Source organism: Poromitra crassiceps (genome assembly GCF_964638095.1).
Source record: "Poromitra crassiceps genome assembly, chromosome: 25".
Taxonomy (NCBI): domain Eukaryota; kingdom Metazoa; phylum Chordata; class Actinopteri; order Beryciformes; family Melamphaidae; genus Poromitra; species Poromitra crassiceps.
In genome coordinates, this window is record NC_139649.1 from 17,476,229 (window position 1) to 17,501,905 (window position 25,677).

At 43.8% G+C, this 25,677-nt stretch overlaps 1 protein-coding gene across 1 annotated transcript in view; it reads right to left on the bottom strand.

The window, feature by feature from the left end:
- Window positions 1-2,295: 2,295 nt before the first annotated feature.
- mtss1 (MTSS I-BAR domain containing 1) overlaps window positions 2,296-25,677 on the bottom strand; it is a 100,202-nt gene continuing 76,820 nt past the window's right edge. The window contains exons 10-14 of the mRNA XM_083660786.1: window positions 21,081-21,159; window positions 19,372-19,500; window positions 13,288-13,438; window positions 6,203-6,528; window positions 2,296-3,674 (exon numbers count right to left, since the gene is read on the bottom strand). Coding sequence (XP_083516912.1) covers window positions 2,931-3,674; window positions 6,203-6,528; window positions 13,288-13,438; window positions 19,372-19,500; window positions 21,081-21,159 — 1,429 coding nt within the window. The 3' untranslated portion in view covers window positions 2,296-2,930. The remainder of the gene's footprint in view (window positions 3,675-6,202; window positions 6,529-13,287; window positions 13,439-19,371; window positions 19,501-21,080; window positions 21,160-25,677) is intronic.

A 25,677-nucleotide genomic window follows, 5' to 3' on the forward strand; every position in this document is an offset into this window, starting at 1 on the left:
AGAACTTTGGACTAACTGACAAATGTTAACTCTCAATCGTTCACAGCTTTACACGGTTGACTTTCAAGGCTCCTCTTTCGAGTCTTGCATCATTTAGTGTTGTACAGTATATCAGGATCATCTGAATTAGCGTAGGTCTATGGATCTGTGCAGACATTGGCAAATCACAACCCATGGCACGCTACATTTCTGCAAACCATGGATATGTTGAATCTCAACATTTCTGAACCAAAAATATGGGTAACGCTTTATATTAAGGTTTATTAATAAGCGTTAATTAAAGGACGGCTTTCCCGTGGGGAATATGAATATATATTAAATCTCACGCCCCTAAGGTTTTCGAATCCGTTGAAATTTTTGAAATTGGTTGTTCACAGCCTGAGCAATCAACCATCTCTCACATATTTTTTGGCCTCGCCGACGCGTTTTATGTCAGAGGCCAAGTCCGCCTTGCGGAAGACGAGCACCAGTGAACTACAAGTGTTGTGGGGGTGTGCCGCCATGGTTCCGCCTCTAGAGGTCCTCCACGCCCCTTCACAGGTCCTGAAGAAAAACAAAAGGCAGCCATCTTTTTTCACCGCATAGCCTAGGCTAGCTAATGTTAGCTTCCCATAGCTCCTTGCAAAGAACCATATCTCGGAAACGGAAGCACCTACAGACACGGGACTGGTGGCAATGGAAAGGTCGTCAAATTTTACATCTAGTAGAAGGTGCGTTGAAGTTACGAAATCAACGCTGAGCGTTGATTTTGATTTTTTTACATGAAATAGTTACAACATCAGATGCTCATAACTCCGAGGAAAATGCCTTAAAATGCATGCATTTTTTTTTATGAAGACATCTCCCGACATATATACTACCGTTTAAATTTGGTGCAATTTAGAGGCAAATTTTCTTTTTATTATTCTTGTTCTACTAATGTTTTTATGTCGAAGCCTTCTTCTTCTTCTTCGAGTTTTATGGCGGTTGGCAAGCATATATGTGCATTACCGCCACCTACTGGAGTTTGATATCAGCCAAATGCCTGAGGGGTGGGCGTGGAATCGAAGGCCACGCGAGCCCAGTGCATTGTGGGATGCACTGGGCGGATTCAAACTCCTTAGGGGCGCGAGATTTAATATATCTTCATATTCCCCACGGGAAAGCCTTCCTTTAATAGGTAATAAGGCTCTTATAAGGTGCTTATTAACACTATTATTATGTTAATAATACTATGTAAGTGTTAATAATCACATTTAAAACACATTTATTGGTAGCTTATAAGACATTTATAAGCACTTTATAACCACCTTTACTAGCTGGTTTTGTTACTTCATTGTCGCCGCATTTCCAACATTGATATGAAAAACATTACGCAAATAAAACTTGTAGTTTATGGTTAGGCCACTAAAAGAACTTGGTTAAGGATAGGGTTATGGTTTGGTTAAGGATAGGGTTATGGTTTGGTTTAGGGTTGTATAACAAAAACATTCAATGTCACTTACAGTTGAAATGTAGACTTTCGAAACGCTGGGAATCGAACTCCCGTCTCCAGTGTCTAAGGCAAATGTTTACGCCCTCCGCCTCCACCACACCCTTACTGCACACCATGCTATTTCAATATCACACTGCTGTTTACATGAATGCTAGAGGTGTAGGCTATAGCTATAGCCTAGCCTTACACGCATCAAGAAATGTTGATATGCAACATGCAGTATTTTTGGGTTCAGAAATGTTGACATTCAACGTATCTGTGGTTTGCAGAAACCTGAAATGCATAATTTTTTCCCGGTGACTGGGCTGCAAATTGAGGCTAGCTAAACCTATTCCTTGCACACATCAAACTACATTTTCATATAGAGTTAGCAATAAGCCCCGCCCCCCAGGCGGGGATAAGGGGGCAAATCAAACGCACCCAGTCCCAGGCCACAGTATGGGAGAAGGATGCGAGATGCTCGTCCATGTCTAGCCAACTAACAGGCCACATAACGATCAGCTGACCAGGAAGTGAATTACTAATCAAACAACCAATCAACAGTTGACACAGTGCTACGGGACATTCTAATTGGGTAAGACCGAGTCAAATGAAATACTTTTTCCAACAGTCGAAATGAAACAAGAACCAAAAAAAAAGAAAAAACAAGCAAAATGTCGCTTCAGCAACAGGGAAGTAAAATACAATCTAAAAAAAAAACTTTAAAACAATCAGTGGGATCTAAACGGCCTAAAAGGAAGCAGAATATAATATAATATAATAAAATAAGATAAAACACACTTTGAGTTCCAAAGATAGACAAGAGTGTCCGACGGGGATCCACCATTTGTCTATTGAACGACAAGTGTGTGTGTTTCACTTGCTGTGTGGGCAGCCATTAGCCCATTAGAACCATCCTGATGACGTGATCTCACATTTTGTCTTGTCTACGCATCAGTCTAGACTCCGAGCCTCGCAATGACATACAACTCCAGACAGCCAACTGACAGCCAACTGACAGTCAACTGACAGCCAATCAGTGTCAGATCCAGTCAAATCCAAATCCAGTCTAAAGAACAGCGAAGAGAAACTGTGCTGGTGCATACTCCTGTTCTTGTTTTAATTGTTGTTATTGAGTCTTTTTCTGCAATAACTAATAACTGCGCTACATTTACTCTACAAAAGTTAACGTTAGTGCTCGTTGCTTCGAGAGCCGCCATTACTGTTTTGCCAGCGGCGTCCCTAATTGGCAGGTTACGTTGTCAACTACGAGACAGGTCCCCGATTGGCCCGTGGACTTTGTCATTTCTGTGAATGGCTGTGTGGGTGGGCTGGAGTGAATGTGAGTTCACCTGATCAAGATGGTTTAGCGGGCTAAGCAGTCTTGCCTCTTCCTGGGCATGCTGTCTACCTGGCCTCTACCAGCACTTAAAAACAGCAGGGAAGCACGACGACTGCCAGTGCCTGTCTGTCAGCCTCATTTGTGATTGGTCGGAGGCGGCAGCAAGGGGGCGGAGCGATCGTTGGTCACCGTCCTTCGCAGCTTGACTCCTCTGAGGAGGGTCGCCATGTCTCCTCCTCCCCGGCCACACTGGCTCTCCTCCGGGTCTCGGTCGTGGGCCGGCAGCTGGGCCTGGGGCTGTGAGTGAGCGCCGTGCCCCAGAGCCGAGGCCTCTGCCTGGGTAGCCGAGCCTGCTGCTGCTGCCTGCTGCTGCTGCTGCTGCTGGTATTGCGGTTGATGATAGGGATCTTGTTGCCGTTGATGTTGCAGCTGTTGCGGTTGCTGAGGCAACGACTGCTGTTGTTGAAGCAGCCGCTGCTGCTGATTCGGTTGCTGGTATTGTTGCCGTTGATGATATTGCTGCTGGGGCAACAGCTGCTGCGGACGGTAGTGCCGCGGCTGATGTTGGTGGTTTAGCTGTTGGTGCAGTTGCTGCTGCTGCTGTTGTTGGTAGTGTCTCTGTTGTTGCTGTTTGGCGGCCTCTGCTGGCAACGTGGGGACAGTGGGCACAGGCACAGGGATGGGCATGTGGCCCGGGACCAGCTGGTAGTAGGGGGACACGGCGGTGGCGGGGTAGGGGGATAAGGTGCTCAGGCTCTGGGTGGAGCTGCACAGTTTGCCATGACCCAAACCTCCGGCCAGCGGGGCTCCTCCCGCCGCGGGAGGCGGGAAAACGTTTTCGTTGCTCCCTGCGTCGCCTGCCAGGGCTTTCAGGGGCACCTGGGGGTAGAGATGAAACGCTATGAATATTTCACATCATGTTATAGACGGTTTTAACTTGACGACACAAACATTCAAAATTGCAGGTGTTTGTTAATACAATAGCTGACAGGAAATAAGCTAGGTGTTATGGAAATTAATTTGTATCCATTCCTCATCCCGTATAAACAGTAGCATTTCCAGCCAATATTGAAACGATGACCGAATGAAGCCAGGAGTCAGAGAGTTGTCTCAAAAGAATGTATTCGCCATAACATAATACTCCTGTAAACTGCATTACAGGAGGACTGCAAGTATCTCAGTGTACATGAGGTATAGTAAAGGTAAAGTCCCACTGATTGTCACACAATGTGTGAAATTTGTTCTCCGCATTTGACCCATCCCCTGGGGGAGCGGTGAGCAGCAGCGTGCGCCGCGCTCGGGAATCACATGGTGATTTAACCCCCCAATTCCAACCCTTTGATGCCGAGTGCCAAGCAGGGAAGCAAATGGGTCCCATTTTTAGAGTCTTTGGTATGACTCGGCCGGGGATCGAACTCCCGACCTCCCAGTCTCAGGGCGGACACTCAGACCACAAGGCCACTGAGCTGGTAGACTACAGACTATAGATGCAGTAAAGATATGACAGTTGTCATGTACTTTATACTGAGGAGAGCAGAGAGGAGAGACAAGGGGGTTTCTGTGTGTGGCAGTAAGGTCAGCCACGTGTGATGTGACATGTTGCTGTGGGGCAGAGGGTGAAATCTGCTTTGACCTATGTACACCTTGGCCTTCTCAATGCCACGACAGATAAGCTGTCTGTCTGTAGATAGTGTCTGCCTATTGCCTGTCCATGTCTAATAACTCATACCAATCATAGCTTTATTGAATATGTAATGACTTAAATTCTATAACACTAAGTTTCAAATTAAAGCTGCATTCAGAAATGTTTTGGTTTTAAAATAAGTGTTAAATGGCTCTATATTGTGACAGCAATCACTGAAATAGAGTGTTTGGTCAGTGACTTGAAACCCCCCCCAACCCCCCGCTGTCCTCTATCTCTCTCCTGTAGTCCTGCAGGCAGGGCGGGCGTATCTCCACAAGCGTAACTCCTAGAGACTCAAGGATAGCGCCGTTGGATTCGGGGTGAAAAAATACATGTAGCAGGGCTCGACATTAACGGATGCCCGGCTGCCCCGGGCAACCAAAAAAAAAAAAAAAGGCAACCATTTCTTGGCCTTTGGTTGCCATAGTGGCAACCACGTTTTAACATGTAAAAAATAAGCAGCAAACAGCAAAATATGCACCAAATACTAATGCTAATGCTAATTACCAGAAGGAACCCAGTAGACACGTGCGGTGTGTTTACTCAGGTCAGACGCTGCACGCACACCGGCTCAGCTGCAAGCACACGTTTGATATGGCCAAACAGATTAAGTTGTCTGGCTGTATGAAAGCCCCAACTAACGTTAACATGGTGTGGTGTCAACATCACAAATGAACGAGCAAGAAAGATGATTCGACTGACAAATAACCAGATGAACCGCTTGCACGAAAAAACAATGGCATTTGAGAAAAAGAGGACAACCGTGTCAGGGGAAACAGACCTACTCGTAACCTATGGACTATTTCAGAAGGAACAAACGGCGTGCTCCGAGACAACAGCCGTGGCTCAAAGGTGTGTACTTTCATTTGAGATTGGTGAATGTAGGAAGAAGAAGTGACCGCAGACTGTGTGGAATTTCCTGATTACAGCGGTAGGCGAGCTCCTTTATAGTTGTGCGTCGTGGCTAACTGCAAAGTATGCATATTAGATTTCTAATGTAAGTGGACGAGGCGAAGTGCGTCTGAACTGCACGCGGAAACTCCGCGTATGTATTCAACGAGAAAACACCCGCGTGTCATACATACATACACCGCATGAGATCGGTGGGGGCCCCAAACCACTGTCATCATAGTATCCCTGAATGAACATGAATGGGAGGCATAGGCTACTTCATTATCAATAACGCTTTTAATTAATAAATTAAGCACAATATGAACAATAACTGTTAAAAAATATATGAAAATGAAAGTTCACAAATATTAGTTAAATAAATCCTTTCAGTGCAAATGCATTATAAAAACACTACACCCGGTGCACGCACTGAATAGGCCTATTATACTATATACTATAGACTATTATACTTACTTTTCTGTCAAATCGTCATTATTAAGCCGGCTTATGACTGCATAGTATCTTAATTACTCAAAATATAAGGCGACCATATCGGACAACCAAAAGCTCCTGCCAGGTTGCCACTCCGGCAACCACTTTTAAAAGTTAACGTCGAGCGCTGTATAGTCCTTTACAGGCATCGCGATTCAACCTTCCGTTTCCCAGAAAATGTCAACTTTTGTCTTGGATAAAAATTGGCGCTGACCTCAAACTATCCAATCAGAGAAAAGTTGACATTTTCTGGGAAAGGGATTTAATGATACTCAAAATGTGAGACGGTAATACTAACTGCCAGGGATTTGATCATTGTTTATCATCGTTTCATATCTACCTGGGGGGTGCAGATGGGGATGGGGACCCCCCCGCTGATCGTCCCCCTCCGATAGGCTGGCTTGGACGAGGGCTTGCGGCGGATGGTGGCCGTCTGAAACTGGCGCAGGGAGCCGCCCGTTAGCTCGGGCTCGGCCAATAGGCTGACGGTGGAGGCGGGCCGTTTGGACTGCAGCAGCTTCCTGTACTGGAAGCTCAGGTCAGAGTTCCTCGGGATGGTCGACGACTTGTCAAAGTCCGACTGGCTGTTGCCGTGGAGATGGGAGAGGTGATGCAGGGAGATGGAGTCAGCATCGCCGCCGTGGAGAGAGATGGACTCATAGTCGACTGAAGAGAGAGAGAGAGAGAGACAGAGAGAGATACAGAGAGAGAGACAGAGAGAGAGACAGAGAGAGAGATACAGAGAGAGATACAGAGAGAGAGACAGAGAGAGATACAGAGAGAGAGAGAGAGAGATACAGAGAGAGAGACAGAGAAATACAGAGAGAGATACAGAGAGAGAGACAGAGAGAGAGAGACAGAGAGAGATACAGAGAGAGAGAGACAGAGAGAGAGACAGAGAGAGAGACAGAGAGAGCGAGACAGAGAGAGAGACAGAGAGAGAGAGACAGAGGAGTCATTGTGTCAATTGTTACTGTTATCATGAAGATGGTGCCAAGTTACTTAATAGTCACACACACAAATCCAGCATGTCATTTTTTAATGTCAAGATTCAAGATTCAAGATTTTTATTGTCACTCCGTAGTACAAGTATCACATGTGAAATTCTTGTGCTGTAGGCTCCGTTAGAACATAGTGCAAATAACAGTATAACAGTGCAAAAACAGGGCATATAGATGCAGTAAAACAAGAGAACAACAAGCAATAACAGTAAACTTTCCCTTTTCTTTACTAGCATAGACACCTTAAAAACATGATTAAACATTCTGTTTGCACAGGTGCAATAACATAGGCATAATTATCATATGTAATGGTAGCAGCTGCTACATGATTGTTTATTTGTGTGTGTTAAGGAGTCTCGTGGCCTGCGGGAAGAAACTGTCCCTCAGGCGATTTGTTCGTGCTTTTGGGACCCTGTATCTCCTCCCTGAGGGTAACAGGGAGAACAGGCTGTTGTGGGGATGGTTTGTGTCCTTGATGATCTTCAGGGACCTTCTGAGGCACCGCTGATTATACAGTTCCTGCAGTTCTGGTAGCTCACATCCTGTTACGTGCTGGGCCGCGCGCCTCACTCTTCGTAGCGCCCTGCGGTCCATGGTGGTACAGTTCCCGTACCAGGTGGTGAAGCAGCCAGTCAGCAGGCTTTCAATGGTGCCTCTGTAGAAGTCCCTGAGGATTTTTGGCCTTAGCCCAAATTTCTTCAGGCGCCTGAGTCCGTGTAGTCGCTGTTGGGCCTTTTTGACAACAGTGGTGGTGTGACCAGCCCATGTCAGGTCCTGGTGGATGTTGACTCCCAGGTACTTGAAGCTGTCCACCTTTTCCACCACTGTGCCATTGATGGTGATTGGGGGGGGTGCTCCCCCCCCCCTCCTGTAGTCTACAATGATCTCCTTGGTCTTGGAGACGTTTGGAGAGAGGTGGTTGTCCTGGCACCATTGTTCCAGGACCCTCACCTCCTTTCTGTAGGCCGTCTTGTCGCTCCTGGAGATCAGTCCCACGACTGCTGTGTCGTCTGCAAACTTCACGATGGTGTCCCGTATAATGAAGTTAAAAACAGACACACACGTCACTTGATCAAAGCTGCACAGTCTGACAAAGGTCGCCACGCTCACCATTCGCATGTTGAAGGAGACCTAATTATCTGACCAGGAAGTCAATTGCACAGAACAGAGTTCATATCCAAAACACAATTTTTCACTTTCCATGCATTTTAGGGAAGAGGAAATCACTGAGTAGCTGAAGTTAATGGTTCAATGTCTCTAGAATACAGTTTGCTGTATGATTCCAGTGATTAACATGCTGACAATCACCTGAAGATCAATATCAGCTAAACCAATAGACCCTTTTTATGTTTGTAAACAGCAATTGCGTATTTTGTGGGCGGAGCCGAACTCGTTGCAGAAAGGTACAACTAGCGGTTCAGCTGCCGTAGAAATATGGAAGATCCGGACGACGCCTCCATGTATTTTAAAGCTTTGCCAGCAACAGACAGGTTACCTGACACAAATAAGCTAACTCTTTCAATGGGGTGAGGTTTCCTGACCCGTACTGCGTACTCATTGTCAGGATGGGTCTAGGATCCAACTACATCGCCAAAGTTGCAGTGCCGGACATCGTCATATTCCTAGTGGGAATGTCCAGCGTCTATATGGCACAAGACGCCTTTTTCCTGTTTCGGCTTCACTTGCTTCCTCAGAGTTTTGGATACATCGATGGGTGTGCAACTAACCCTGTGACGTCCACTTCAAATGGGTCTATGAGCTACCAGAGGTCCTGGTTGTTATCCAGGGACAGGAAATGAAGAGGTTGGACTCATAAAAGTATGTTGGGGTCCAAATCAATGTAAGTCATGTCATTAGGTCAACATAAATGATTTCGTGGCACGTCCACCATTTTTGTAGAATGACTCAAGACCGTTTTCTCAGCTACAGTGGTAAGCAAAACATTACGATGCCACAGTGAAGTTGACCTTTGAACTTTTGGACATAAAATGTCATCACTTCATCATTTTATCCTATTCGACATTTGTATTTCGCGTATGAATGCTTGAGTTATGGCCAAAAATGTCTTTTTGTGAGGTCACAATGACTGTGACCTGGCTTTGACCACCAAACTGTAATCAGTTCAACCTTGAGTCCAAGTGGACGTTTGTGCCAGACGTAATGGAATTCCCTCCAGGCGCATCGCGTTCATGAGAATGAGACGGACGTGAGGTCAGAGTGACCTTGACCTTTGACCAAAATTGCATCAATTCATCCTCGAGTCCAAGTGGATGTTTGAGCCAAATTTGGAGAAATTTCCTCAAGGTGTTCCTGAGATATGGCATTAACGAGCATGGGATTGATGGACGTACAGTACGTACGGGCAGACCAGCAGCCCGAAAACATAATTCCTCCGCCCACGGCTATCACCGGCAGAGGCATAACATTAACTGAACAAGAAAGTCAGGCAGGCAGGAAGGCAAGCAGAGAGACAGGCAGGCAGGCAGATACTGTCAGTATAGACAGGCAGACAGACAGGCAGGCAGGTATAGACAGGCAATCTGACAGATAGGTATAGACAGGCAATCTGACAGACAGTGTTGGGAGTAACTAGTTACTAAGTAACTAGTTACTGTAACTTAACTACTTCTTGCAGTAACTAGTAATCTAACTAATTACTTTTCAAATTTAGTAACTCAGTTACAGTTACTAAAATAGTAACTGGGCTACTTACTAGTTACTTTAGGACATGAAAATAACGGAAAACTTCAATGGATTATCCGGTTTCTGATCCTCAGACCTAGTCCGGAGAGCCCCAGAGGCTAATGACCTTGATAGGCTATAAGCCTCCCCAATAAGTGAATGTTCAATGCCACACTGTGGCACAGCAACACTAACATAATGTGTGCATTAATAACAATCGAAGCAGACTTTTAAAAGTAACGCAAATGTTACTTTCCCTAGTAACTAATTACTTTGAAGTAACTAGTAACTTTAAAGCAATTAAATTACTTTTTGAGAGAAGTAACTAGTAACTGTAACTTATTACCAATTTTCAGTAACTTGCCCAACACTGCTGACAGATAGGTATAGACAGGCAATCTGACAGATAGGTATAGACAGGCAAACAGGCAGATAGAGAGGCAGGCAGACAGAGACCTACCATAGAGGGGAGGCTCTCTCTTTACAGCTGGAAGAGAAGGAATAATACAACACTAGTGAAACGACATGATTCACTAGTAAAGCCAGTAAAACAGAGACACACAGGAAAACTACTAATGGTAAACAACTGAAATGACACATCAACAGACAGACAGACAGGAGATAGTATCACAGAAGCACAGACAAACTCATCTGCTAGACAAATAAAGATAACCCCATGAAAACTAGTATGTTGTGAAGTGAAGGAGGGCCGGCGGGGCAGGTCTAACCAGGTGAAAATGAATCTACTCGTGCTGCAAGTCCAACTCATCTCTAGATGGTCTACCATCCAAAAATGGCAGAAAAGGTGAAGACTTGTGTCTGTCCGTCTCCATTCATTTCAATCCATTTTCAATGGGAGCTGTCCATTGTCCGGACGGATGGACAGATTCGACACCGCAAGGTTTTTTTCTTTTAAATAGTGGTGACGTTCCAAAACACCCCATGGACAGAAATCCATTAGTAATTCTGTCCATTTTCTGATATCTCAGTCTCTGGCCGCAGTGTTGTATCAGTCGTGCTCAACGTGAGGTCCGGGGGGCCACCAGGGATCCTTGAGGGGGGTCCAGGGGCTTTACTGTCTGCCCCCCCCCTGCCCACACAACCCAAACGTGCCATCGCCTTAGTCGTCTTAGTTGTGAATTAATTATTAATTGCACTATAAACTCTGTTGTTCAGTTTGTCTTACTGAAAGGAATTTAAAAAGATTTGTTTAGGGGTGGGACAAACTATTGAAATATCGATATATCATGATACTTCCTCTTGCGAGACATTATCGACACGACTCGCGCCGTATCGTGATACCATATCGTGATACCATATCGTGACAATCATCCTGAAATGTGGATCCCCCCCCCCCTGTAAACTTAATTTACATTGAAAAGATTTTAGTGCGGCATTTTGGTGGACATGTGTCAGTCAGTGTGTGTTAAAGAGGCAACATGCTGCATAATGCAGTCTGCACTTTGTTGTACATTGTTTCATGTCAATTCTGTGAATAAATATATAATTCCTCCTTTTTGCCTTTTAGGGACATTTTTTCCTCTTCAGTTACACAGATATCATGATGTACCATGCATGACAAATCTTGCAATCTAACGATTATGGCAGAATTGCTGTATCGTGATACCATCGTTATCGAGGGCCAAGTATCGTGTATAGTATCGTATCGTGAGTTACTCTGCGAGCCCCACCCCTAGATTCTTTTTGCAAACATTCTTATATTTTCAGCTTTAAAGTCAAATTGCAAGAGAGGGAGACTGAGACTCGTGGGTTAGGGTTAGGGTTAGGGTTAGGGGGTATCCATAGAACCCATTTTCATTCAGATATCTTGAGGTGAGAGGGCACCCTAACCCTAACCCGAGGGCAAGGGACCCCTTTGAAAATACTTTTTCCCCTCACCAAAATTTTGCCTAAATTTGGAGCGTTATTTCGCCCCCTTCCTGACAAGCTATCATGACATGGTTGATGATGATCATGGTTGGTATGGATGCCTTAGGTCATCTAGTATCATATGATACCAGACACTTCACTCTGGCCTTAAAACGGAGCTGCTCATCTTCTAAAAGACAGTGATGGGAGAAGTTACCAGCTCCCAGCACGGCGGCAGAAAGGGTTTTGACCCCCTGTAGGGAACCACTGGTTTAAAGGGAAGTCCTCCTCAGACCCTCTTCAGCTGTGACATCTCACCAATCTTAGAGGGCGTTACTTAGTGTCTAAATGTTGTAGTTTAGTTCGTAATGAAGTGATGTAGTGTTGTAGTTTACTTTTTGGTGAACCCCCTTTCCTTCAAGTTGCCTCTGTAGGTGGAGAGCAATGGCAATAGTGATAAAAAAAGTGAGTTTTTCCCAGCCTGTGGTGGAGTAAACACTCTCTCCTCTTCTACAATCCATCTCTCCTGTGTGATCGTTGAACGTCTCTAGAAAGAAGCCCTCGCTCTTTGATTCTGAGGGACTGACAAGAAAAGCTGACGTTTACTGAAGATGTTTTAGATCCTGAAACATTTTCTCATATCAAAACTCCACTGGAGCTCCTGGAGACATCTGGAGGTCTCTACGACTGGGCTGGTGATCCACCAAGAAGAAAAACACAACTATACTGAATGGAGCTAGAAATGTAAAGTGTATCACCTTAACAGAGTTACAGTGTTTAAAATGTATTTTTCCTTCTAGTTTGAGTTTGATGACCAATAGTTTGGATTGATCTTTATAGAATGATCTGTTATAGAGCTGAACAGTCACGTGACATTTCTCTTCTGTTCAGCTCTATATACTGGATGGTGGCTGTTGGTGTTTGTAAATTCTCTTCATTGATTTTTTTTGTGATTTCTGTTGTCCTAGCAGCAGCAGCGGAGAAAAGGGGAAACTGAACATTGGACTCAACTCTTTGACTGGATGTTGTTTTATTCACAACTAATCCCAATGGAAGACCATAGTGTGGATAGATACTGCACCACTGTGTGTGTGTGTGTGTGTGTGTGTGTGTGTGTGTGTGTGTGTGTGTGCGTGCACGCGCATGCGCATGCGCATGTGTGTGTGTGTATGTTTGTGTGAATGGTGTCTTTGGAGCAGGACGGGGTGGTGTGTGTGTGTGTGTGTGCGTGTGTATGGTGTCTTCGGAGCAGGACGGGGTGGTGTGTGTGTGTGTGTGTGTGTGTGTGTGTGTGTGTGTGCGTGCACTCACTGTGTGTGTGTATGGTGTCTTCGGAGCAGGACGGGGTGGTGTGTGTGTGTGTGTGCGTGCCCTCACTGTGTGTGTGTATGGTGTCTTTGGAGCAGGACGGGGTGGTGTGTGTGTGTGTGTGTGTGTGTGCGTGCACTCACTGTGTGTGTGTATGGTGTTTTCGGAGCAGGACGGGGTGGTGTGTGTGTGTGTGTGTGTGTGTGCGTGCACTCACTGTGTGTGTGTATGGTTTTTTCGTAGCAGGACGGGGTGGTGTGTGTGTGTGTGTGTGTGTGCACTCACTGTGTGTGTGTATGGTGTTTTCGGAGCAGGACGGAGTGGTGTGTGTGTGTGTGTGTGCACTCACTGTGTGTGTGTATGGTGTCTTCGGAGCAGGACGGGGTGGTGTGTGTGTGTGTGTGTGCACTCACTGTGTGTGTGAATGGTGTCTTTGGAGCAGGACGGGGTGGTGTGTGTGTGTGTGTGCACTCACTGTGTGTGTGTATGGTGTCTTCGGAGCAGGACGGGGTGGTGTGTGTGTGTGTGTGTGTGTGTGTGTGTGTGTGTGTGTGTGTGCACTCACTGTGTGTGTGTATGGTGTCTTCGGAGCAGGACGGGGTGGTGGTCTGGGTGCTGTAGCCGCTGGAACAGTGCAGTGAGTCCCTGCTGCTCCGCGGGGCATCCGAGTTCAACGCACCCAACGTCAACGCCAGTTGGTCCCTGGCCGAGCAAGACTGGAGACACAGAGACATTATATATTGTGATAATAATCAACTTTAGTTTTTAGTTTTCAAACTAAACTGTGAAGGGTGGACTTATAGACTTATAGACCCCTTTCAATTTGAGTAAACATGATGACCTTTTTTTGTGGGCGGAGCGCAACTGGAGGCTAAAGAGTCACTGAGACACGTTAGCCAACGCTGGCTAGCAAGTTTTGTTGGCTTGTTGTTGAAAAATGGCTGAAGAAAATATGAGCTTCCCTTAATATTGAACCTTGCGGGCACTCACTCTCCGTGAAAGTGAGTGTTGTCCAGCTGATAGAGAAATCAAGCGTATACTACAGTGATACGATACGATATGATATACTTTATTGTCAGTTCACACTGAAATTTGTCTTGCAAGACAGCGGCAGTCCCACACACAAACACATGACAAAGAGAACAAAACCAAAAATACAAAGATACATGACACACATACAGCACACAGAGAGCACTGGTCACTGCTCCACTGACCTAGCCTGGGTAAACCCATCCCCCACGTGACCTGCTCTCAGACCTGTTCTCAGTCACTATGGTCTGGAATCCCACCATTGTTAATCGATTTCCTGCGGTTGTTGGGCCCCCCCCGATAGACCACTCCATTGCGCAACCATCATCCAACCAGTTTAGTGCACAGAGCACATGCGCAGTGCAGCAGATGGCGTCATCACTCTGCGACCTTTGTTGTTAGCGCATGAGCTAACACTTTTCATTTCAGTACTGCTAGCACGCAAATGGTTACAACCAGCTACAACCAACCAAGCCCCCCTCCGCCCGAAATGTAAACAGACTCAGAGCTGGCCTACGGATCGATGTGTGATTTCCAGGTAAGAATATGTTATTCACAGGTATATGCCACACTATATATTATCTCAGAAACTAGCGTAATTGTGTTTGGTAAGAAAGACATTCGATAAATGAATGACTTTTCCTCATCGGCTGTGTGGGGGTTAGCGAGGTAACGTTAGCTAGCTAGATTACGGGAGGATTTAACGATCTAATGAATTCTAGAAAAACATGTCAGAAGCTAGCTAACGTTAGCCACGTGTAACATACAGTAACTGCTACGTTTTATATTATTAGAGCTTCCAAGAAGAGAGAACATCGCCTCTGCCAATGACTCCTGTGACGGTGGTCAGGGAATGAAAGAGGAACAGGACAACTGTCTACACGGACCCAAACCTCGATCCCTGCTGCAGATGGCCGCAGATCTGGAGAGATATTTGTGGCTGTGAAGAACAGTCATCATCTATACAGTGATATGATCTAGTTTTCAGGGACACGCTGTCTTATCTGCATAAATCATATTGAATAGTACCAGACAAAACAAATCAAATCAAGCTCATGCAGGGTGTCGGGCAGGCAGCAGGCAGGCAGGCTGCCTCCGGGGCTCGACTCTGCTGCAGCCCGAGGTCGGGTGCAGGGTGTCGGGCAGGCAGCAGGCAGGCAGGCTGCCTCCGGGGCTCGACTCTGCTACAGCCCGGAAATGATCGTGGACTTAATGTTAATCAAAAACGGCCACACTCATAACGGTAAGGTGTGTTTGACCTAGCTAGAAATAACGTTAATGCACTCGCATTTCAGCGTGGTTACAGATGTAGCTGACGCTAGCTAGCTACAGTAGATTTTTGGAGGCTATAGCGTTAACGTGAATGTCATGAAATAGTGAGCGTAGTGTTATACTGTATATTATACATAATCCAGATCATATTCCAGATGCAACCTAGCTAGATGTTAAGCTCCACACTGCTGTATGAGTACAATCAAATCTATCAAGCCTTGATATCATATTCCAACGTGAATTCAGCTGAGGGGTTCGCTCCAGAACGAGACTGTTGCATTCAATATTTGTACACGATACTGTGCAGTAGTTAGTGCAGGCTAGTTAATTGTTGGAAGTAAGGTTTTTGAATTGTAAAAGGCTCACAGCACATGTTGTTTCTGACTTGGATTGATTAATCAAAATGTTCAAAATCTTTACTACTGTAGGCTACTGTCCATTAATAATTACATCAGGTGACAAGCTGAAATGTCAATTCTTATAGCAAATCTAGGTAAATTTCAGACTTTAACGTAGTGTCTTGTCTGAAGTGAATACAAGTGACCTATATTTTTCAATCCTGTCTTTGAATAAAAGTTGTACATTGTGTTATACTTGAAAACCATGTCTTTGCTCCCTTTGTGTTCACAATTACAACAAATCTGGTGATCTGCAGATGATGTAAACTTTTGTAATAAATGTTATCTCTTGTACTTCAACCTCTGTCTAGTCAATTATAGGACAAGATACACTTAGCCTACTGTAACACAGTCTTGGGTTTTGTCTTCATTGCCTAGAATTATTATTATTATTAAAATGATTATGAATTATATTCGCTAAACATTATCTTAACAGACTTACCAGCTTAGGCTTCATTCTGTGATGCGTTTGTTATGGTTTGTTGTTGTTCACTTCCTCCCAGCATGCATTGTGCTACTGTATTTCGCTACTAAATAGCAACCAAATGAGCCGAAATAGATATGAAGGTAGATCTCAATTTTGTGTAATGGTAACACAACCTGCAATTGTATAACATTTCAATATTGGACCAAATAAAACATCAAATGAAAACACCACCCTATGTGAAACATATATGTAATCCTGGGTCTATATATACCCCTCGTCGATTTAACGTGATTTAGGTAAGTGACAGCGTAACGCGCTTCTACGCTTCTACCGGCATCTCCTACTGTGATGTCCGCTCCAATAAATTGGCTCTACTTCACATTTTAGTTTTACAATAAAAAACACATTTATGCAATGACTTTACATAATGTAGGCTATATTTATGTGCATCATCCTACCTGCAGCAGGAGAGAGAAAACTTTATAATAGCCTATTACTGTATAGCCTGGATGACGTTAGCTAATGCTACCCAGCCTTACATTGGTATATGCTGTATTTAGCTTGTGGTATTATGTAGGCTACAATAATATTGTATAGCTGGCTAGACAGAGGAGTTTATCTGGAATCAGTGTGACAAGATCCCTGCTGCTAGCTTGTCTGCCTTTCTGTGTCAGAGTATCTAGCTACATTATCTGCATTACATGCTACACCATGCAAATATATTTCGATATAATTCAAACAATTAGCCCACTGTACTACTGGACTGTGTATTGCTGTGAATAAGTTAGATTTGATTGTGTAAAGTGTTACATGTTATATTTTTAACTGAGCTTTGCAGAATTACCTCAACACAATTGTGTTGTGTATCAGCTTTAAATATCCAATATATACAGCATTAAACAAACGACCAGCAGCATTCAAATGTGCAAAAACGTTATATTTATTGAAATGTGGTGATCTCATGTCACATTACATAATGTTATGCCCAAATGGTCTACTGCCCAGAAGCGTCACTTTACATGTTTGGTAGGGAATTATTTTAATTATGTTAAACCAGCGTTTATCTTCCATAATGCATTAAATCATAATCACAATGCTATGAAGACATTAGCTGATCACCACAGCACAGACAAGTTTATCAGATAATTTCGCCATAAAATGTGTCCAGGTGATCAGCTCTGAAGCCCTGGCTTGTATGGTCCGCTAAAATCCGATTTCGATAACGCTAGGTGTTATTTTGATCAACAGACCTCAACCTCAACAGCTGTTTTCACTTGAATTTCCTCACGTAGTTGCATAGCCATATAGCTAGCCAGCTAGTAGCTAGCTCGGGAGCTATGCTTTAGAGAGGCCAAATGCTAACGGCTAGGTAGTGCTAAGCCGCTGCAGCTGTTACACGTCATTGACAAAGACGCACTCTCTGATTGGCCGATCACGGCAGGACTGATGTTGGCAGTCATGCCGTCACTCATTGGCTGCGGGTCTGCGGGAGTCTTTCAACCGCCGCGGAAATCGTTGTGAATGGCCCGGAGTCTAGACGCTAGTGACTGGGAACTGAGAGAGCAGGTCACGTGGGGGCTGGGTTTACCTAGGCTACCACTGACCCTCGGCCATGTTCTTGATTAAGCCTCAGGATCGACTGATGTATAAAGGACTTTCTTAGTCTGACCTTCTTGAAAGTTGGGATTAAATTAAGTATCGATAATATTGAATATCGCGATATTTCCCGAATTCACCCGTCTGGCCTCCGGCGAATCAGGAACACCGCTGGCAAAACAGTAATGGCCGCCTCCGTGGCTCTCCAGCTCAAGCAGTAACGTCAATGTTGGTGAAGTTTAAACAGCCATAAGTGCAGTTATTGCATAAATAGACTCAGTAACAACAATTAAAAGAGAACAGGAGTCTGCAACAGGGGTTTCTCAGCAGAAAAGAAAACGTTATTTCGCCATTCTTCCGAGTGGATTTGGATTTGACTGGATCCGACGCTGACGGCGGTTCACGGATCCGGAGGGTTTTAACCAGGCTACATTTTCCATACTTTTATCCCCTTTTCCCAAATTCCCAAACTCTTCAAGACCTGGAAATGATCACATTATTTTTTTCACATGAACTTTTCCAGACTTTCCAGACCTGTGGAGGAACCCTGACAGAACCCTGACAGAACCCTGACAGAGGGAACTGAAGGGAAACAGAGAAGGAGGAATAAGGGGGAGGAATGTGAGGAAAGGATAGGGAAAGCAAGGGGAAAGAGGAGGCAAGGAAAGGACTTGAGACCCTGGTTCAAGTTGTCTCCTCCTCTCCTGGCTCCTGCTGCCATCTAGTGGACACTGGGTTCCCCTCGCCCCATTTTTATCCCCCATTAATGCTAATTTGAATTTATTTATCCTGGTTGCTGCTCCACCCTCTGCCGATCTGGGGAGAGCCGAAACTGGCTCCATGCTTCCTCCGAGACATGGGCAGTTAGCCAGCCGCTTCTTTTCACCTGACAGAGGAAGCTTCACCGGTAGGACATAGCACGTGGGAGGATCACGCTATTCCAACCAGTTCCCCTCCCTCCGAACAGGTGCCCCGAATGACCAGAGGAGGCACCACATCAGCGACCAGGATATTGCATGTTTTTGGTGAGGGGTTCCTACATGAAGGAAACCCCCAGGGGGCATGGGGAGAACATGCAAACTCCACACAGAAAGGCCCTTTTGACGACCCCACCCGGGTGGTGGGCACTCGAGGACATACAGACGGGCACGAACTCCTTCAGTGCTGTTGCATGTGCTCATTTAACGCATACAGGAGTTATCCCGCTTATACCATGGTCATTTGCAAACAATATCAAATAAAAGCATTCGCAAATTTTTGGTGCAAGTTTGGTGCAATCACAATCTAAAGTTTTTCACAAGCCATTACTGTTTACCTAGCAACACTTGGGAAACTGACTAATATGTGGAACAAGTATCCTGTCAGCTTCTCATGCAATGGAATCGTTGTTTGCTGCTCCAGTAAATAGGACGAACCTTGGATACGAGCCGGTATGGTGCAGGGAAGCTAGTCTGCTCAGCTCATAGAAGCTGAGGCAGCGGTTTTAAGAATGTTAGCTGTGCTGTTTGATTAAACAGCTGTGCAGGTTAGGTAGCAAATTAATTGACATGTGATTAGACTTGAGCCGGACTACGTGTGCATTACACGGTTTGAATGCACACCTGCCGGCCAATCAGAAACGAGTATTCACCCAGACCATGGTATAAGCTGCTATAGTGAACAGCCAAGCTTCTCTGCAATGCATTATCAGCTGTGAGCCTATTGCTACTGTCAGGTTAACATTGCGTTGCCGTAAAGTGGTATCGGGCGTGGTCCTGTCAGTATCGGGCAAGTAGGAGTACAGTAAATTAGGCCAGTATCGATACCGATACCTAACGGTAAAATACACACAGATCACAAGCTCTTGACAAGGGTGTGTGTGTGTGTGTGTGTGTGTGTGTGTGTGTGTGTGTGTGTGTGTGTGTGTGTGTGTGTGTGTGTGTGTCACCTTCCCCGATGCAGACATGGCGCGGGCTCTCTCTCCATGGTGCATGTAGGCGTTGTGTGGGGGGGCCAGTGAGCCGTTCTCAGTCCCCCCGGACCACAGAGCCAGCTGATTGGTGGAGCCGACCGGGTCCTACCGCAATCAGAATCAATTGATCAGGAAGTGAAAACTACAACACCACTACTAAAATATGAATCCAGTATAATCAAACCAGCAGGAGCCACTACAGAAGCACCTCACTTATCATCATCAGCAATACAGAACCGCAGGGAGGAGCTCTTTTTGTCAGCCAACCCAGAAGTCATGTGTGTGTGTGTGTGTGTGTGTGTGTGTGTGTGTGTGTGTGTGTGTGTGTGTGTGTGTGTGTGTGTGTGTGTGTGTATGCACTTCAGGGTTCCCTCGTCAGAAGTCATGAAGCACTTCAGGGTTCCCTCGTCAGAAGTCATGAAGCACTTCAGGGTTCCCTCGTCAGAAGTCATGAAGCACTTCAGGGTTCCCTCGTCAGAAGTCAATGGGATTATTGCATGAGGATTTGGGTGAAATACTTGAAATAAGGTCTGTGGTTAATAACAGTTTATGACAACGCCTCCCTGCCAGCCATGTTCTTTTCCAAGCTAGAGACTCCTTTGAGGAATGGAAGTTTTGTTGTGAGAAATTCTGTTAGGATTTTGAGCCAGGTTAAGGGTGTTTTGAAAGTACCGGATGTTTCTGTCCTTACACCAATTTGTTTTAATCATTCTTTTTTACCCTCACGGTCAGACAGAATTCGCCATGCCTGGAGTGAGAAGGGGCTGGTCTCCATCAAAGACCTGTACATTGATGGCCAATTTGCATGTTTTGATCTTTTAAAAAGAAAATTGTATTTGCCGCAAACACATTTGTACAGATACATACAAATTAGACATTACCGATCTAAGATTCATGATTTTGAAGTTCTCCCAAATGAACACGCTTTTTTTTAAATGTTTTGTTAAGCTCGGAATCACGTGGTTGCAAACAAGCTATATTAACAGCAGACTTCCAGTCTGGGGGTACGGTGGCGCAGTCGGTAGCGCTGTCACCTCACAGTTAGAAGGTCCTGAGTTCGATTCTCGCCTGGGACACTGTGGGCGCTGTGGTTGTGTTCCCCCCATATCCTCAGTACCTACTGCCCAGGTGGGTTATCTGGTCGTAAGGGCCTTTCTCTCTGTGTGGAGTTTGCATGTTCTCCCCGTGCTCCCCCAGGGGGTTCCTCTGTATATAACCCCCCATTACTAAAAACATGCAGAAGATCAGATCGTCATCGTCATCCGACCAGTGACGACAACATCCGAAGTTGGTCCCCGGGCGCTGTACGAGAAAGCGACCACTGCTCCTGGCCTGCCCCCCGGAGGAAAGGACATGCCTGGATGGGTTAAATGCAGACGACACTTTTCACCCGCCACCGTCAGCATGAGTGTGTTGTGGCCGCATGCATGTATTGTGGTGTTCGTGTGATGGGCTTGTCCGTTACGAGAGTTTTTAAAACGGCGTTACGCCACATGAGGGCATGTATATATACAGTATATGACTCAGCAAAACAAAATATCTTAAAAATGACAAAATACACTGGAGGGGGGGCTTTAAACCCGTATGTGGACAGAGATCGTTTATTCTGCTCCGTTCATGCAAACTGCTTAGTGAAGATGTAGCCAAAGGCCACTGCATCTGTAATGTGTGTGTGTGTGTGTTACCTGGATATGTATTCCGTCCACAGCACAGCTGATGGAATCCAGCGAGGGAACATGTCTCACTGATCCAGACTGATAGTTACTATCAAAACATAGAGAGAGACATACTGGTAGTTACTATCAAAACACAGAGAGACAGACTGATAGTTACTATCAAAACACAGAGAGACAGACTGGTAGTTACTATCAAAACACAGAGAGACAGACTGATAGTTACTATCAAAACACAGAGAGACAGACTGGTAGTTACTATCAAAACACAGAGAGACAGACTGATAGTTACTATCAAAACACAGAGAGACAGACTGATAGTTACTATCAAAACACAGAGAGACAGACTGGTAGTTACTATCAAAACACAGAGAGACAGACTGATAGTTACTATCAAAACACAGAGAGACAGACTGATAGTTACTATCAAAACACAGAGAGACAGACTGATAGTTACTATCAAAACACAGAGAGACAGACTGGTAGTTACTATCAAAACACAGAGACATACTGATAGTTACTATCAAAACACAGAGAGACATACTGGTAGTTACTATCAAAACACAGAGAGACAGACTGGTAGTTACTATCAAAACACAGAGAGACATACTGATAGTTACTATCAAAACACAGAGAGACAGACTGATAGTTACTATCAAAACACAGAGAGACAGACTGGTAGTTACTATCAAAACACAGAGAGACATACTGATAGTTACTATCAAAACACAGAGAGACATACTGATAGTTACTATCAAAACACAGAGAGACATACTGGTAGTTACTATCAAAACACAGAGAGACATACTGATAGTTACTATCAAAACACAGAGAGACAGACTGATAGTTACTATCAAAACACAGAGAGACAGACTGGTAGTTACTATCAAAACACAGAGAGACATACTGATAGTTACTATCAAAACACAGAGAGACATACTGGTAGTTACTATCAAAACACAGAGAGACAGACTGGTAGTTACTATCAAAACACAGAGAGACATACTGATAGTTACTATCAAAACACAGAGAGACAGACTGATAGTTACTATCAAAACACAGAGAGACAGACTGGTAGTTACTATCAAAACACAGAGAGACATACTGATAGTTACTATCAAAACACAGAGAGACAGACTGATAGTTACTATCAAAACACAGAGAGACAGACTGGTAGTTACTATCAAAACACAGAGAGACAGACTGATAGTTACTATCAAAACACAGAGAGACAGACTGATAGTTACTATCAAAACACAGAGAGACAGACTGATAGTTACTATCAAAACACAGAGAGGCAGACTGATAGTTACTATCAAAACACAAAGAGACAGACTGATAGTTACTATCAAAACACAGAGAGACAGACTGATAGTTACTATCAAAACACAGAGAGACAGACTGATAGTTACTATCAAAACACAGAGAGGCAGACTGATAGTTACTATCAAAACACAGAGAGACAGACTGATAGTTACTATCAAAACACAGAGAGACATACTGATAGTTACTATCAAAACACAGAGAGACAGACTGATAGTTACTATCAAAACACAGAGAGAGACAGACTGGTAGTTACTATCAAAACACAGAGAGACAGACTGATAGTTACTATCAAAACGCAGAGAGACAGACTGATAGTTACTATCAAAACACAGAGAGACAGACTGGTAGTTACTATCAAAACACAGAGAGACAGACTGGTAGTTACTATCAAAACACAGAGAGACAGACTGATAGTTACTATCAAAACACAGAGAGAGACAGACTGGTAGTTACTATCAAAACACAGAGAGACATACTGATAGTTACTATCAAAACACAGAGAGACAGACTGATAGTTACTATCAAAACACAGAGAGACATACTGATAGTTACTATCAAAACACAGAGAGACATACTGATAGTTACTATCAAAACACAGAGAGACAGACTGATAGTTACTATCAAAACACAGAGAGACAGACTGATAGTTACTATCAAAACACAGAGAGACAGACTGATAGTTACTATCAAAACACAGAGAGACAGACTGGTAGTTACTATCAAAACACAGAGAGACAGACTGGTAGTTACTATCAAAACACAGAGAGACAGACTGATAGTTACTATCAAAACACAGAGAGACAGACTGATAGTTACTATCAAAACACAGAGAGACAGACTGGTAGTTACTATCAAAACACAGAGAGACAGACTGGTAGTTACTATCAAAACACAGAGAGACAGACTGATAGTTACTATCAAAACACAGAGAGACAGACTGATAGTTACTATCAAAACACAGAGAGACAGACTGGTAGTTACTATCAAAACACAGAGACAGACTGATAGTTACTATCAAAACACAGAGAGACAGACTGGTAGTTACTATCAAAACACAGAGAGACATACTGATAGTTACTATCAAAACACAGAGACAGACTGATAGTTACTATCAAAACACAGAGAGACAGACTGGTAGTTACTATCAAAACACAGAGAGACAGACTGATAGTTACTATCAAAACACAGAGAGACAGACTGGTAGTTACTATTAAAACACAGAGAGACATACTGATAGTTACTATCAAAACACAGAGAGACACACTGATAGTTACTATCAAAACACAGAGAGACAGACTGGTAGTTACTATCAAAACACAGAGAGACAGACTGGTAGTTACTATCAAAACACAGAGAGACAGACTGATAGTTACTATCAAAACACAGAGACAGACTGATAGTTACTATCAAAACACAGAGACATACTGATAGTTACTATCAAAACACAGAGAGAGACAGACTGGTAGTTACTATCAAAACACAGAGAGAGACAGACTGATAGTTACTATCAAAACACAGAGAGAGACAGACTGGTAGTTACTATCAAAACACAGAGAGAGACAGACTGATAGTTACTATCAAAACACAGAGAGACAGACTGATAGTTACTATCAAAACACAGAGAGACAGACTGGTAGTTACTATCAAAACACAGAGAGACAGACTGGTAGTTACTATCAAAACACAGAGACAGACTGATAGTTACTATCAAAACACAGAGACATACTGATAGTTACTATCAAAACACAGAGAGAGACAGACTGGTAGTTACTATCAAAACACAGAGAGAGACAGACTGGTAGTTACTATCAAAACACAGAGAGACAGACTGATAGTTACTATGAAAACACAGAGAGACAGACTGGTAGTTACTATCAAAACACAGAGAGACAGACTGATAGTTACTATCAAAACACAGAGAGACAGACTGATAGTTACTATCAAAACACAGAGAGACAGACTGATAGTTACTATCAAAACACAGAGAGACATACTGATAGTTACTATCAAAACACAGAGAGACAGACTGGTAGTTACTATCAAAACACAGAGAGACAGACTGATAGTTACTATCAAAACACAGAGAGACAGACTGATAGTTACTATCAAAACACAGAGAGACATACTGATAGTTACTATCAAAACACAGAGAGACAGACTGGTAGTTACTATCAAAACACAGAGAGACAGACTGATAGTTACTATCAAAACACAGAGAGACAGACTGATAGTTACTATCAAAACACAGAGAGACATACTGATAGTTACTATCAAAACACAGAGAGACAGACTGATAGTTACTATCAAAACACAGAGAGACAGACTGATAGTTACTATCAAAACACAGAGAGACAGACTGATAGTTACTATCAAAACACAGAGAGACATACTGATAGTTACTATCAAAACACAGAGAGACAGACTGATAGTTACTATCAAAACACAGAGAGACAGACTGATAGTTACTATCAAAACACAGAGAGACAGACTGATAGTTACTATCAAAACACAGAGAGACATACTGATAGTTACTATCAAAACACAGAGACATACTGGTAGTTACTATCAAAACACAGAGAGACAGACTGATAGTTACTATTAAAACACAGAGAGACAGACTGATAGTTACTATCAAAACACAGAGAGACATACTGATAGTTACTATCAAAACACAGAGAGACAGACTGATAGTTACTATCAAAACACAGAGAGACAGACTGGTAGTTACTATCAAAACACAGAGAGACAGACTGATAGTTACTATCAAAACACAGAGAGACATACTGGTAGTTACTATCAAAACACAGAGAGACAGACTGGTAGTTACTATCAAAACACAGAGAGACAGACTGGTAGTTACTATCAAAACACAGAGAGACATACTGATAGTTACTATCAAAACACAGAGAGACAGACTGGTAGTTACTATCAAAACACAGAGAGACAGACTGGTAGTTACTATCAAAACACAGAGAGACAGACTGGTAGTTACTATCAAAACACAGAGAGACATACTGATAGTTACTATCAAAACACAGAGAGACAGACTGGTAGTTACTATCAAAACAGAGAGAGACAGACTGGTAGTTACTATCAAAACACAGAGAGACAGACTGATAGTTACTATCAAAACACAGAGAGACAGACTGATAGTTACTATCAAAACACAGAGAGACAGACTGATAGTTAGTATCAAAACACAGAGACAGACTGATAGTTACTATCAAAACACAGAGAGACAGACTGATAGTTACTATCAAAACACAGAGAGACAGACTGATAG